This window comes from Haliotis rubra, unplaced genomic scaffold (assembly GCF_003918875.1).
Source record: "Haliotis rubra isolate DU_JTF1 unplaced genomic scaffold, ASM391887v1 Scf419, whole genome shotgun sequence".
In the NCBI taxonomy this organism is placed as follows: Eukaryota; Metazoa; Mollusca; class Gastropoda; order Lepetellida; family Haliotidae; genus Haliotis; species Haliotis rubra.
In genome coordinates, this window is record NW_025767101.1 from 422,228 (window position 1) to 437,351 (window position 15,124).

Consider the following 15,124-nt stretch of genomic DNA (forward strand, 5'->3'; position numbering starts at 1 on the left):
CAGTTAACTTTATCCCAAAAGAAGATGCGTAGATCAGATTTACTACCTCTGAGAACGAGGACAAGCAGATGCAGTGAGAGAAGACCAGCAAAGAAGAGTGTACATACGGTTTCAAGTGTCACTACCCTTAAAGCTCCAGTGAATCAAACTGATGTGGATGATCTGTTGGTGACTGCAATGGTCACTCTACACACGCTGGAAACATGTTTGACAAAGGGAAGATGTGGATCTAATTCCAACAACAACTGTGATGAACATGTTTCCCCAGACAGTAAGACACGACCTGTTAACAAGCCAGGATCATCGCACCCAACAGTTAACTCAAGTCCATTAGGTATCTGTCAAGTCAAAGTACCTACTCCTGCTGTAAATGCCAACAATCAACAGCCTATATATCCTTTATATTGTTCAATGGTTAAAGATGAACCCATAAAGAAGAACATTTTACTTCGTGAGACACTGAGAAACAATTTCGAGCTGATCAAAGAAATCAGTAAATGTATCTGCACATGTAAAGACGCTGTCATGTTTGTAAAGCCAGGTGAAAGGGAGTCCTACACACGTTTTCTTAAGAAACAGTACTTGAAGTCTCTGAGACACTGTCCTTTACATTCTGGAGAATCTTCGAGGCAATATAAACAAGAAATACTCATTCTACTGGACCGTCTGTGCAATAAAGTCGGGAAAGGTCAGACCGAAATAGGAGGCAAAGGAAAAGCAAAACGTGGGGCAAGGAAAAAAGGACAAAAAGTCAGGAGGCAAGGTCAAGGATGTATAAGATCAAGGCCGGTTAAAAACCAGTGGGAGCTAAATGTTGCCAGACATTATCTTGCATCCTATGTCAACCAGCATTATAAGAAGGAGTTGTTGAGGAGATTTATGCAGGAGGGAAAATGTCTTCAAAGTACTACATTATCAGGTGTAAAGGGAACTATGCAGACAAAATTCATAGATGTTAAAGACTTTGATAAAAGAGTATACAACATTGACTCGAAGACTCTAAGTTCTAAATGTGAGGTGAATAATTCCATTGATGCAGATCGAGAGGTGAGAAGGCAGTTAAAGGCCCAGGACGGGCATTCTGCACAGCAGGAGCTCTTCATGCAGATCTTGCTGAGGACTAGGCAGCGGAGTGGCAGCTCGAGAGAAGATGCCACTGCATACAAAACAAAGGACGAGTCTACACACGGTGACTGGTGCAGCAGGATCGAACAGCTGAATATTACTGAGGACTGTCAGCACAAAGAGGTCGCTCTGAATCCAAGTTCTGTAACCTGTGGTGATAAACATTTCTTCACTTCAGCACACTTCAGATCAGGGATACAAAGATGTGAAGGATCCAAAACAGTCGGCCATGGTATAAGGTGAGTCCATGTATCGAGTTCTGTTACCTACGAGGGCGAACATATCGGGGTTCATATTTTTCATACGATGCCCTAGGGCAAAACATCACTTTGTCATGGCGACGTGACGTCATTAACAATGCTATGACATCACGTTTCTTCTATGACGTTCCGTTCTACATGCGGCAACAGCAGGTAGCCAGCCGATGTTTGAAAGTAGATTTAGGTTTATTTTCCTCAATTTGACGACTTCGGTAATAATTAGAATATTATATTCGTGCCCATATCATACTATGGTTAAAACACTCGTGCCTAAATTTCGGTATATCCCTTGCTATTGCTCGGGAATTACCAACATTAAGCCACTCGTGTCGTAAACATAGTATGACATGGGCACGAATATAATATCCTCTATATATTAACATCAGAGCCTACTAACTACTCCCTGGTTTGCCCCAAGTGATTCTATGTTGTCAGCCACATGCAATTGTGTTTCCAAGTGGTAAGACCTGCATCCCGGCTTTCCTCCCACACCAAGCAGACACCTTCTGATATAATTGAAATACTGTTCAAAGGTTAAACCAAACTTATCAACTGCAAACTGAAATTATATCTGAGATATGGTGCATGTTGAAACCTATATCCACTCTATGCAAACTGGTCTTCAGGTTTAACTGATTTCATAATTCTTTTATTGGTTTTCTACAGCTACCAGGAAGTGTTCAGTGACTCCAATCCCGACATCAGCTACTGTGGGAGAGTGCACATCAGAGGTCTCTCTCTATCATACGTGATGGAGAATGGTTACAAGTTTCTGCCATTGAAGCAGGCTATCCGTCTGTTCCCGTGGTGCTGTTGCTCGATTTCAAAGGCTGTTCTCAGGACACACCCAGGCCTCGTTAGAACCTTCAGCACATGGGAGCATGTATGTATCTGATCCTTTAAAGGGAAAGTAAACCGATAAAGTAATGATTGCGATTTTGTTGAGAATATCAGTTTTCCTAGATACACTTTGCCTATAAAAAAATCATGACATTCACAGAATGTATTTCAAGTGAAAGTGCTGAAATCACGATTTGTAATCGGCTTCTAGAACAAAAATATTTTGAACCGTGGCCTATAGGTACCAGCAGTGATGTGGAACAAGTTTTTGTTGCTTGTGATTAGCTTAGCTGCTGTATATATTCCTTCTTCTGCATCTGGTAATCCTAAAAAATAGCAACAAAATGACAACATGGCATGCAATATTGAATATATGAAAAGTCCTCTTTGTTCTTGAAATAATTAAAATACCAATTTGATCTAGCAGTATGTGTCAAAAATTTTACAACCAACACCCAAAAATACACAATAGAAACAGCTTTTTATTACATGTCAAAACATTATTAACATCTACACTAAACATAAGACAGCAGAGCCGTTCACTTGTTTCCGTTGACCGAAAGATAGATCTTTTGTTTTGGGTGGCATCAAGCAAGCTGGACAGTGGTCACAGAATCATTCTGCTGAATATGAAGTATCTCAATGAATGTATCCTATTTCGATGCCATCTCCTAGAGATGATTGGTTACTGTCGCTCAGTGAAACATGATTGTGTTTCGTGACAGTGTTATCTTTGATATTAACGAAGGTTTGGTATTGCCTTTGGGAACATTTGCAATGAAGTTTGACGTGAACTTTTATCATTAAAAATACAGGTGCGGACTCCTCTTAGAATTGAGAATATACTTTACATCCATCTGCGCATGGGAACTTTGTTCCTTGTCCAATTCCTTAGATGGCCCAGGTCATATTGAAGTATTATTATGTTGATACTGATCTTAAACGTGTTCACTCAATACAGTAGTATGAAAATAGTTTACCAGTTGTGTTGTTATATTTTGAGTTGTGTTGTGACACGACCTTATCGCCTTATGTCAAACCAATTGTGATGTTCGGGCAAATTTGTACCTGTGACAACAGGTGCTGGACAAGTTGGGAGACACCCTGAAACTACAAACAGGGCGCCATCCCGATTTGACGGGAGAATACCCTCAGCGACGGTTTCCTTTGGAAGTTGTGGTTATCGTCTTTTTACAGCAGTTTCCCCCTTTTCAAATTATTTTTTGGTCAAGAATTTGATTAAGTATGCTCTAAACTTCATTTGCAATGTTGTTGGTCCTTTCAGCAAGGAACATTAGGTGCATTTTTAAAAATTGTGTGTGGTGTGACATAATTATCACATCCTATATGTCTTTGGCATCAGTTATTTAGAAATGTAAGCACATCACTTTACAAATACCCCATCCATATGATGTATATTCTCTTCTTATGTTGTCTTGAGAAGTCAGAGTTGGCGGTTTTGCTTTTGGTTTACCTCAATAATACTCCTTATGGTAACATCAAATGGTTTGATTGTTTATGTTACCAATCACTTTGTCTGACCAAGAAATGATGGAACACCATGATTTAGCTTGAACACTGCTGTCACTCATTCACTTCACTCAAAACATAATGCCTTTAGTGCTCAACTGTAGCATACATTGAAACCTGTCTTTTTAGGTTCGTCTTCTCGACCTACTGAGTGGAAAAGGGAATCAGAACAATGTCCAAACAGGGGATATTCTGGTCAAACTGGACACTATCATCACCTGTCTGCCAGACATAGAAGCTGAAGTGAAGCTCAGGCATCGGACAAAGAGACCCAAAAAGTGTCTCACCTGCAAATACTAGCTGCAAGCCAAACTACATCTCTCTCCTTTATAGGACAATGCTCACCAAATACTCCAGAAATATCTTCTGGTTCAACAGACAATCATTTCAGACAACTGCACCACTTCTGGATGAAACAGATACACTGACCTACAACAGGAGGGATTTGAAAAGGACATCTTCCTCTTTGGGCAAGGAATATGTTTATTTTGAAATGAACAACCTGAAGATGTTTAATTTCAATGACATCTATGAAGTCAACTGAGAGAAGAGCATCCAATGTTCCTATAACCAAGCCAATTTTGTCCAATGAATTCCTAATCATCATCAGAAAAAGTAGAGATGCACACATTTTGTGTTTTCACGTGTACATCAATGTCAAGATGTTTGAGGGTGCTGAAATAAAAAGACTCAAAATGAACAGATCTTTTCCATTTTTATTCATAATGTTGGTGCCCCATACATAGAGCTGACCATGTTTTAATGGAAGCAAATTTCTCACAATGTCCACTTTACAATAATGTACTTGGGGCATTGTAGTAGTGACATTCAAATTAAATATCATTGTCTAAAGTGTATACATCTTCAATATCCCCACAGGCTAAAACAACTGCCAACAATCAAAGGCAGATGAAAGTGGCACAGACCTTGAAACTTGAGTTACAATGGGCACTGAATCAGTAAATGTGAATCCATTCAAGATCAGAACCAAGGCACACCCATTGTTGTCACATCAGGCATATGGTTTGGTGACATCAGGTATTCCCATGAGCAACACTTGAAGAAATGCTGGTCAACTATTTTCCCTTTTCTTGAAGACATTTCACTTTTACTTTCAAAATTTGACTGGAATTAACCTTTATTTTTAAAAAAATACAAAATATAAATTAAACTTTCCTCCTTCAGCTACAGGAAAATTGAACAACAATACCATCTTACTGAATTCTGTAATTACAATTTTAATCTTAAATTCAAATAAATGGTGTTGTGGTAGTCATTTGTTCAAACAATCACAGTCTGTATCAACATATTACATGTGTTCTATCACTGTTGTTCTTTTGGATACATTTTTATGATTCTGTCTGGGTTTGCACTAAACAGCTGTCCATGCTGTATCAAACATATGGTAATTTTCAACTGTAAAATCCTTTTTCAACAAAGAATGGAGTCACCATTACTTGACCCTATCCCACATTGTTACTCAACACCAAAACGTCACATATCTACAATTGTCTATAAAATCATGATAGTACAATTCCATTGAGACACTGCAAATATACAAATCATGAAGTGTCCAAATACAATTCCAAATCTGTGAATATACACACCAGCGGGTTAGAGTTGCTTAGTCAAACAATGCTCAAACATTGGACAATTATATACGTTACAAGGGTATTCAGGCATTTTGAAACAGTCAAAGGGTCCTAGTCTTATATATGTTGTAAACTATAGACAACGGAGTGTGATTCTGATACTCCTACAAAGGAAACACCAACATACCCATACACATAGAAGGTTTCTCCTTGTATTGTTACATAAATACCTGTGCACGCACGATGAACTGACTTAATTACTTTACACAAGCATGAGCTGTCAATTTTAGGACAAAGGTATATTGTTTGCTAAGGAAATTGTTTGGGTTTACATTTTCACTAGTGAACACAAAAACACATTTCATCCACATCTGCATTATTTGGCATTGGAATCGTCCACTTTGATTTAAGGGAAGTGGCACTGATTGAAACTGTGGACTGACTTGAAGGACAACAATATGCTTGTCTGTGAGTTTCACACAGGCACCTAATGGAACAGTTGACTGTAACTTATCAACACAGCTACTGCCTTGGAGGTTGGGTACAGGTAGGATTCAAGGGGGCTCTAAACCAAGTACGATCCCAATCCTAAACAAATAATAAACATCAAATGCCTCAAAAAATAAGCATATCTGGAGTTAAAAACACAGTTCCAGTGAGAAAATACTTTTGCAAATTTTGTCAGTTGATACTGCAAACTGTCAATATTCCAATGCTGATAGACTTGATGTTGGCACACACATCACTGGCACTGTGTGGAACAGCTCACCAAGTTGTCAATGGCACTGCTCATCAAATAGGGCTTAGCATATGCTAAAAAGACATAAGCATGATAAGCTTGATAAATTGTTGTAAACAAGATTCAGTTAGCTACAGCAATAACACTGACAAATATGAGCTTCAGCGAAAAGAAAGCTATTTTTGACCCGTTTCCATGGTTATTTGAGTGTTACTATAAACTTTCAACATTTCCACAAGTCCATAATTTCTTTCATAGCACTGAACTAAAAATACTGAAGCAATCAGGATGTACAATCTTAGATGAGCATCCCAGATGTACAATCCCATCAAAATACCACTATCTTGGAAAATATAGGCACCATTTGTTTCTATGTTCAGGATATAATTCCATCCAAGTCAAATTGTAACGTCAACCAACTGTAAAGCAACAAAACCAACGCTACTTTCCAGAACTTTGATATCTTCTACTTATGTGAAAATGAGTGTTTTTGTGTCTGCTACGACAAATGCAAAAGATAAGACTACAGTTCCCCTTTCCAACAGCACAGGAAACCCAAAATGAAGTTTGCATGTTTTGATCTTGAGCATCTTGACTTTTCTACCTAGAGGTAAACTAAAGCGGTGGTACTGCAACCTAGCACTGAGACAATCATAGCTCCCTGATTCCAAGCTAGCAGTCCACAGTCGACTCCATCAAGGGAAGACAGACAAACCATCAACTCATCATACAGTGAACAGGAGAACCCAGAGGATGGTAGGCAGGTCCATGTGGAGACATACTCAACAAACACAAGACATTGACTGATCAACTAAAAAATCAACATTTTGGTGTGCTCAACTGACTGAGTCTGTGCTAAACAAAACAAAATGCAGCTCAGAGGAGCAAAGATGGCAGTATAAATAACGATTAGCATCCATGACGGTGCCTCTATGCAATGTCACCGTAGGTAGAAGACGCAGTTGTTCACAGTATGGTGCAGTTCTGGTGGCCATTGCGGTTGTTCTTCTGTTTGAGCCGTGACTTTGGACGGTAATGTTCCAAGTAGGACAGCTGTTTAGCATTGATTGCACCCTTTCGTTTCCTGGAACAAGATTTTTTCCATGATGAGTAAGCATCAAACAACAAAAACATGCTCTTAAAGTCTTTGTAAAGACTCCACCTTTATTGGTAGTAAATTTAAAGTGAACATCACCTAATCTAACCATTCCATCATTGAAATATTTCTGAGATCGTTACTGCATACGCTCACTAACTCTCGCTTGGGCATTACAAAATTTCACACTCGTTTCCCATAAGTCATATGACACACTTGCTCGAGTGTAATAATTTCTTTATTATCCATTTTATTCATGTACATTTGTGCTGAAAAAAAATCCCACAGTAAGCAGTACATTTTGGACATTTGATGTCTTCCAATGATAATTTTGAGTAAATGTCTGTAATTGTTAGACATAATTGAAACCCTAAACATTAGAAATATTGTGAATAAACATAAGACAATTAAGCAAAAACACAGAGGCTGTTGCAGAAAAAACAAGTCCCCCAAAATGTCTTTCAGATTCTTGCTAACAAATATGCAAGTGACTTGGACTGAACACATTTGTGAATTTTACAGGCATTTCCAAAGAAAATCCTTGACGCATGTGGTTGTTTCTAATGACAAATCTGGACAGCACACATCATGCTGGACAGTTAGGACTTACTGTCTAATGAGTTCCACAGCGTCTTCATACTTCATGCCACTTTCCATGAGTGCTAGGGCCACCAACACCGGCGCTCTGCAACATCAGCAGCAGCAGCATTAGTCTTAATGTTACATGTACACATTTCACTTACCACACTTCTAAAGAATTAAATAAACAGGAGGAACTGCTGGTATGCAAGTCTAAACAAATACAGGGTAAACATGTATCTCACAAATGAGGGTTGACACTTAAATAAGGGAGCTGTGATGCAGCAACATACACCTTCTAAGGGGTGTCTAATTCTAAGGGGTGTCTAATTCTAAGGGGTGTCTAATTCTTTAACAACAAAGCAACTTTTGTTTGCCTGTCTTAGCTGAATAAAACAAGTTGTAAATTTAACTTCTGTTGGTCAACCAGTACATTTCTACTTACCCCAAAAATGTGATTGTTTCTGCCCCTCTCATGACCATAATATTTAAGAAATTTTTAAATCCATAGACACAGACGCTAAGAACAGTCTCAATAGATTGTACCCATGTCGGACCTTGAAATAATACACTGTCCCATCTTCCCAAACAGGTGTCGTTATCAGTGACTACCATCCCATAGAGCATGTGTGCCAAGATCATGTCCGTCTAAGATGCCACTTTGACATGAACCATTTCACAATCCCAAACAAGGTTGGTTTTTATTGAGAGATCGCCACCCTGTCTGTCACATTGATCTCTATATGGAGGAAAGCGACTGACAAACATTCCCCTAGAGTATGTAGTACAATGTACCTGCCGAGACCTGCCACACAGTGTACTGCCACGCAGCAGCCTGGCTCCTCACGGAAGCGTGTCTTGAGCAGGTTAAACCAGTCTTCCACAACTGCAGCTGGTGGGGGGCTGCCGTCATCAAATTGCCAGTCCTAGGGAGACAAAACAAATACAGTCCATCAACTTTCAATAGTCATCCCAATGCTCATGAAAATACCTTCCTTTACCGTGTTGTACACTTTAACAAAACATAGTAAACAGTTACCTCCCTTTGACCACATGAATTTTGCTCCAACATATACCATTTTCACCTTTCCTGATACATAGCTTCCTCCCACCCTATTATCACTAATTATTAATCTATCTTTAAATTATCAAAGTCATCACAACCATGAAAGCTTCAGCCATGATCCATGCCATTAGGTAACAATGACAAACTAACAGCCAGTTCATACATACAAGATTTTCATTTTAGAAAACTCCTATAACACGCTAAATGGGTTAAAGAAACTGGTTCTTTCTCGGTCATGCTGGACTAAAGAAAGAGCTTCCACTGTTCAAAAATCATTTCAAATTGGTCCAGAAATTAACAAGCAGAATGCTACACATTCATCGGCTTGTTGTCAAGTTTCGTTACTATGTAACAAAAACCTTTAATATGGCGTACCTCCGTAAGACATGTACCTTCATTTGTCTGCAAAGTAAATACTACTGAAAACTTTATCAATTTTGTAGCTAGAATTTTCATGGGATGCTCAATGGCTTGGTGAGGTGAGATGAAATTGGGTTTTACGTCGTGCTTGAGAATATTTCGCTCATATGACGGCGTGCATGCGTGTGTATGTGTATGTGCGGCTGCTTGTACTAGCACATACTTAAGCTGGTTTTATAGTGCTAGCCCACTGAGATACCATGCCGCAGTGAAGCATGAATACCCCACTCAGACACATTATAGTGACTCCGAGCCGACCAGTCCTTGTTGTACCCATTAATGGTGAGCGCCAGGCAGGGACCAACAAGTACCATATCTCAATGGCTAGGAAGCCATCAACATAACTTTATTAATGTAAGGTGGATTGTTATCAGCAAGACAGTTGCTATCTACATGACCTATAGATGATTCTATTTTGTATTTCAGATGAAAACATAAACATATGAATGACTAATTTGTTATGCACTTGAAATGGCTGAAAACTGAGCTGAAGTTTTCGAGCCTGCGGTGTCCATAGACACATGAAGACTTGGCTGTTTTTTCTGCTATGTTGAATGGGTTAACTAACAAGCACATTCCACATAGTAGACCCTCACCAAGACTCGGATGCCCTCTTCCTTGAGTCTTTCTGTCTTGTAGGTGGGGTCACACACTCTCACCACATCCTTTGCCCCACGCTTCTTCAGTTCCTGCAACACACAACCGGGTCTTAGCATCATCAGGCCAGCATACACTTCTGCGACTCCAACACTACTTTCATGGAATTGACTTGGGGCTGCATTTAACAAACTTATAAACCGAAAGTTATGCGTCAACATGGTTGAGTTCTTTCTACAATTAACGTGAGTGTGAACAGTTTTACACTGCTTTTAGCATTATTCCAGCACTATCACAGTGAGAGACTCCTGAAGTGGTCTTCCCACATTGTACCTCTGTGTGGAATCAAACTCGGGTCTTTGGCATGACAAGCGAACGCTTTAACCATCAGGCTACCCTACTGCCCTACAATTAAACTAATGAGAGAACTCAGGAGTTCATATTTACCTCAATGAACTTATCAATGGTGGAATCAGTTGGTCTATCCATTATCAAGTAGCGCATACTCTTGAACTCAATCTCAGCTGGCTCGGGTCTGCGTGCTTTCATGGCTGCTGTCATACTATTTCTCCACACACAAGATTACACCGAGAATCATACACAGAAGCAATGTTATATTAATCTTCTGCTCACACCAAGTACAAAGTAGTATTGCAATTCTTGAACAAAAATGCTTAGGCAGCTGGTAGAAAATATTTTCTTCAAAAATATTTTCTCTGTGGTGATATTTCTTTGTTGTTTGTTTTTCACTCCTGGCTACAAAACATAAGCGATGAAAGACACAGGGGTTTTCAGTGTCCAAGGGAGTGGGTCAACGAAACGTTCTTAACCCATCCAAACTCCAAGCAATGAGGGCCTTCGGAGCCCCCACACGAAGGTCAGTTAGCCAATCAAATGAGAGTAGCGTGACTGCAGCACCGTGGTTGCCGTGACAACGTTGTCAAGGGCAGGCGACTCCGCAAGCTCTCTACTCGTGTTGAGCCTGACAGTAATCCCCGCTGTTTGTCACAAACTCCATAAAGGTATGACCGTATTCACCGTTAAACTGCAACAAAAGAACAAAAATTTAATGCTTCATGAAAAGAAATATACACACACACTCAATTGATAAAAAAGACTAATAAGTTGTGCCTGCATCAAATAATTTTCTTTCTATGTTTTATGTTCAATGTCACACTAAGAGTATTCCAACCATATGACAAACTGTAAATAACCAGAGGACCAGACAATCCAGTGATTGATGTCATGAGCATTACTAGTGGTGAGTTCAGGACATTAAGAGCTGAATGGATTAGTACACCAGTGTTTGATATTTGGCTGGGTAAGTAACAGCTTTAACAAACCAAGATTTCACCTGATGTGAAATGGCATGTGCTTTTTTAAAATGTGCTTTATACATTGTGTAGTGCCCTAAACCTGTGCACCAGAATTGAGTTGCATGTTATTAAAGGAGATCCTTGACTCCTGAGGGTTTGTTGCTATGATTTAAATCTAGGGATCAGACATTCTTTTAACTTTTAACATAAGGATTAGAAAGTGACCTTGATTTTCATGCTTGGTGAATGAGTGAGTGAGTGAGCACTTGACTTTACACATTGTACCAATGTGGGGCAATCGAAACTGAGTGTTCAATGAGTGTCTTGTAACCACTAGGCTGTAGTGCTGGACATTGTACGCCATTAATAATGCTAACTGTCATCTTTTATAAGCCATTTCCTCCCACAATCACATGCTCATTGGACCAGTTCTCAGTACTCTAAGTGCAAACACATCCTTGTGTAAATGCCAAGGAACAGATGGTGTATTCAGAAACATGTTTTAAAATAACTTTAAAAAACAATAGGTTTAGAGTTGTAAAGCCAAACAGATCACAAATTATGCCAAGATGTCACAATCTAAGCACTTCTAACTATTTGAACCAAACTGCCTCATTCCCCAACCTGGCACAATAAAACACGACCATTAGAACCACCATAGCTCTAAAACTGCTTTCTGGATTTCTAAATCTAGGATTTCATAAATTCACGCCAACAGTTCAACACAAACAAATCCTTTGAAAACTGTCTCATTGACGCTTAACAGTAACCATGGTAACAGAACATTAACTAACAAGGAATTATCCTCCCCAATAAACATGATCAAGAATAATGACTCGTCTTTTTCATGACAGATCATGCATGTTTCTACATTAAGCAGAAGCATGCAATTTCAATTTACTGAGCAGCCACCTGAACATGCTACCTGCACGCTGCACTGAAACACGTACAGCTGACATACATCTGCAGATATTAGTTGTCATGTTATAAACACGTTTTCAAACCAAACAAAGGAATGAATGATACATGAATTACTTCAAATAAAACAGAAAGAGATGCTACACCAGCAGAATCCAACGCTCCATGACACACCACTGTGTTTTACACATGCACCTATAGTACTCTACTCATGACCGATGAATCAGCTGAGTGTGACAATACACCAGATGCACTCCATAGAACTCGGCAATCTTGCAGCAAGGTTGTGGAGCGTTCAAAACAAGCCACTGCATACAATGTTACTGGGTGACTGGGTGCACAACCACTACCTAGTACACAGATACACACAGTACCTGGACAGTAGACTCAAAGAGTGTACTTTCTTCAACAAGTACAAGCATTTTTTCAAATGCCTTATTACCATCAGTCTATGACGACTTTGGTGTCCACAATCCCAACATGGCATTTACTAGAATATTTTGCACATTTTAGTGTTACATGGATTATTGTGAGCTGATATTACAGATTAATCAGAATTTTACTAGACGTGAGTTCCAGTTGTTTGTCAAAGACTGTTACCATAAATGTGTTAGATGCTAGAAAATCCATCTGAGCTAAAACACAAAATTCATTCATTATCTCAACAGTTTCAGGTACGGTAAGAATATATATGTAGTTCTCAACACATTTAGTCACAGTATGGAAATGTTGCTCAGCTGCATCTACAAATAGGTGGGCTCCTCAAATGTACTTCAATTAGCAGTAATTACCTTAACATATGACTTATGTACTCTGACAAAACAGCACGCCTCTTAGACCAGATATAATTCCAAATATATTCACGCATTTCAATAACACTAAAAACAGTTAATTTTTAATTCACACTGATATATAAAATATTGTGAATGATTAGTAATCCAATCTGTTTAAAAATAATAAGATATTCACACTAAGTATTAGTTGTTCAGTTTTTCTATATGAACCATTATTGACTGCTCTTAATGGATGTAACATTCCTTAGACAAGGCTTCAGGAACCAGGGATAATTTTTACTTATTGACATCTCTATATCTGGAGTGTATATCAGAAATCGAACTGTAGGCATACCAACTTACATCATGTTTTACTTGCATGGACTCTACATGATTCCTGGATGTTGATTACTTAACATTTGGTCTTTAATCAAGGGTTAATTTTCTCCTTTGTGTACTTCATCAGCAATCAGTTCTACATTTGGTCTTGTATGCCAATATACATTATTTACTGTACATGTGATTAGTGGTGAATGAGGACACGTTGACACAGACAGAGTATTCCACTTGTACCAAGTATAGGCACTATTAAAGCTATTAATGGAGATCATTTTGTTATGACATCGGTTTATGAGACACCAAAACCTTCAGATCTTGCAACCAAGCCCTATTGTTGTTTCCATAGTAATTCACTGTTTTTGTACCATCCAGTTCTGTAACACAATCATCCAGTGTTTGAAATTATCAAAGACCTTGTCATAAAATTAACGTTAAGAATTGAACATTATGTGAGTCAAGAAGAAAATACTAAAGAGGGGGGAAAAGACAAGGACTCTTTGACCCACTTGACCACTGGACAATATCATTGGCGCCAGATATTCATTACTGACCACCAAGCTGACAACAGGGCAGTGTTACACACTCAACACCATTCCATCAACATGTACATACCCAATGAAATAATCAGTTAAAAAAATTCAATAGTCTAATCACAATGTTCAATAACAGACAGTATCCAGTATGATCACCATGGTTACATCACAAGTCATCAATATGCTAATGACCATCTGGGAACTCATCCACTTGTATCAATACACTCAAAGTTATCCACTAATCCCCAAAACATTGATCAACAACATCCTCCACAAAGAACATTGATTTCAATTTAGATCTTCGTTCCCATCTCAACACTTGTGTTTGATAGCCATATTTTTTTCTGCAGCACGACAGCTTCATCAACAACGTTACCTTGATCCCAACTGCCACACGGCATGCAGAGGTCCTGATTTACCTACGCTAATCAATCCCACGAGATTGATACAGCCAGACTGCACCTACACTGATTGACTGTCTCCTGATTTACGGCTAGTCATTTTATCTACACATGGCCAGCTAATGGAGAGCTACACATCAGTCAGGATACTGTCAAGGATTTGGCAGCTCAAGTACTGCCAAGCATCTTGAGTAATGATCCAAATATTGAACAATGAGATAAAAAAACAATATCCCTGAGGCTGATGATGGTGGTTAAGTATATGCCTATGATGTACTTATATACATGAATCAATTTTGTTGTTTGGGAACTATAAAGAACATGGCTGTATATATTGAGTATACACTTTGATCCATGTGGCAGCACTCATCAGAAACAAGTTAATGGCCCCATATGTCATATTTCCTACCCAGACAAAACAGAGTGAAATATGTAGGCAATTAGATGAATAACATTCTGCCAAGCAGTTTGGTAAATGTAATGGTATAGCCCTGAACAGTATTTCAATCTAAGTACATCCATGACCAAGACAAGGACCCCCTAAGCCTTTGATCATGTTGACCTTAATCACGCTTATTTTGAACACTGACTTCTATTTCTATTCAATCATTCTGGGGTTGTACCTGTAGTACTGGGTTTGTTTGTGGCTCTCATGGCATTCTCAGAAATCAAACAATGTCATTTGATTTCAACATATCATCTGTCCGTATGACTCCTACATGCAGGCACAAATGACAGTCAGTAGTTGTATCACAATGTTAAACAGGAACATCAATAACAGTCCAGCTGATTGCAAACATGCTATTCATGAAACACACAAGGCAATACCACAAACACTGACAAACTGCAGCCATCCATCTAAATCAAACTGGAAGCTATTCAAACTTGAAATTATTCTAGAATATTCTTCAAATATGACCAAATTGACATTATTCAATCACATCTCTACATCCTAACCACAGTTGCAATACATCTGCAATGAGAGGCTCTGTTGTCCTTG

At 38.8% G+C, this 15,124-nt stretch overlaps 2 protein-coding genes across 5 annotated transcripts in view; one reads left to right on the forward strand and one right to left on the reverse strand.

Moving 5' to 3' along the window:
- Nucleotides 1-411: 411 nt before the first annotated feature.
- LOC124288475 lies at nt 412-4,727 on the forward strand. Its single transcript, XM_046724995.1, has 4 exons — nt 412-1,231; nt 1,307-1,364; nt 2,052-2,268; nt 3,885-4,727. Exons 1-4 carry the CDS (start codon nt 412-414, stop codon nt 4,053-4,055), a joined length of 1,266 nt encoding a protein of 421 aa, XP_046580951.1. The 3' UTR covers nt 4,056-4,727.
- LOC124288496 (protein tyrosine phosphatase type IVA 2-like) overlaps nt 4,458-15,124 on the reverse strand; it is a 45,639-nt gene continuing 34,972 nt past the window's right edge. For all 4 annotated transcript variants that reach the window (XM_046725016.1, XM_046725014.1, XM_046725017.1 and 1 more), the window contains 5 exons: nt 10,292-10,889; nt 9,844-9,936; nt 8,557-8,687; nt 7,793-7,867; nt 4,458-7,170 (listed from right to left, as the gene is read on the reverse strand). In XM_046725016.1, coding sequence (XP_046580972.1) covers nt 7,053-7,170; nt 7,793-7,867; nt 8,557-8,687; nt 9,844-9,936; nt 10,292-10,405 — 531 coding nt within the window. In that variant the 5' untranslated portion in view covers nt 10,406-10,889 and the 3' untranslated portion in view covers nt 4,458-7,052. The remainder of the gene's footprint in view (nt 7,171-7,792; nt 7,868-8,556; nt 8,688-9,843; nt 9,937-10,291; nt 10,890-15,124) is intronic.

Bases quoted from the DNA above. Each gene is read 5' to 3' on its own strand.
- LOC124288475 (XM_046724995.1), top strand. From the start codon at position 412: ATGGTTAAAGATGAACCCATAAAGAAGAACATTTTACTTCGTGAGACA. The intron at 1,232-1,306 runs ACTGTCAGCACA...TCACTTCAGCAC, and splicing joins ACAGCTGAATATTACTGAGG to ACTTCAGATCAGGGATACAA. The intron at 2,269-3,884 runs GTATGTATCTGA...CTGTCTTTTTAG, and splicing joins CCTTCAGCACATGGGAGCAT to GTTCGTCTTCTCGACCTACT.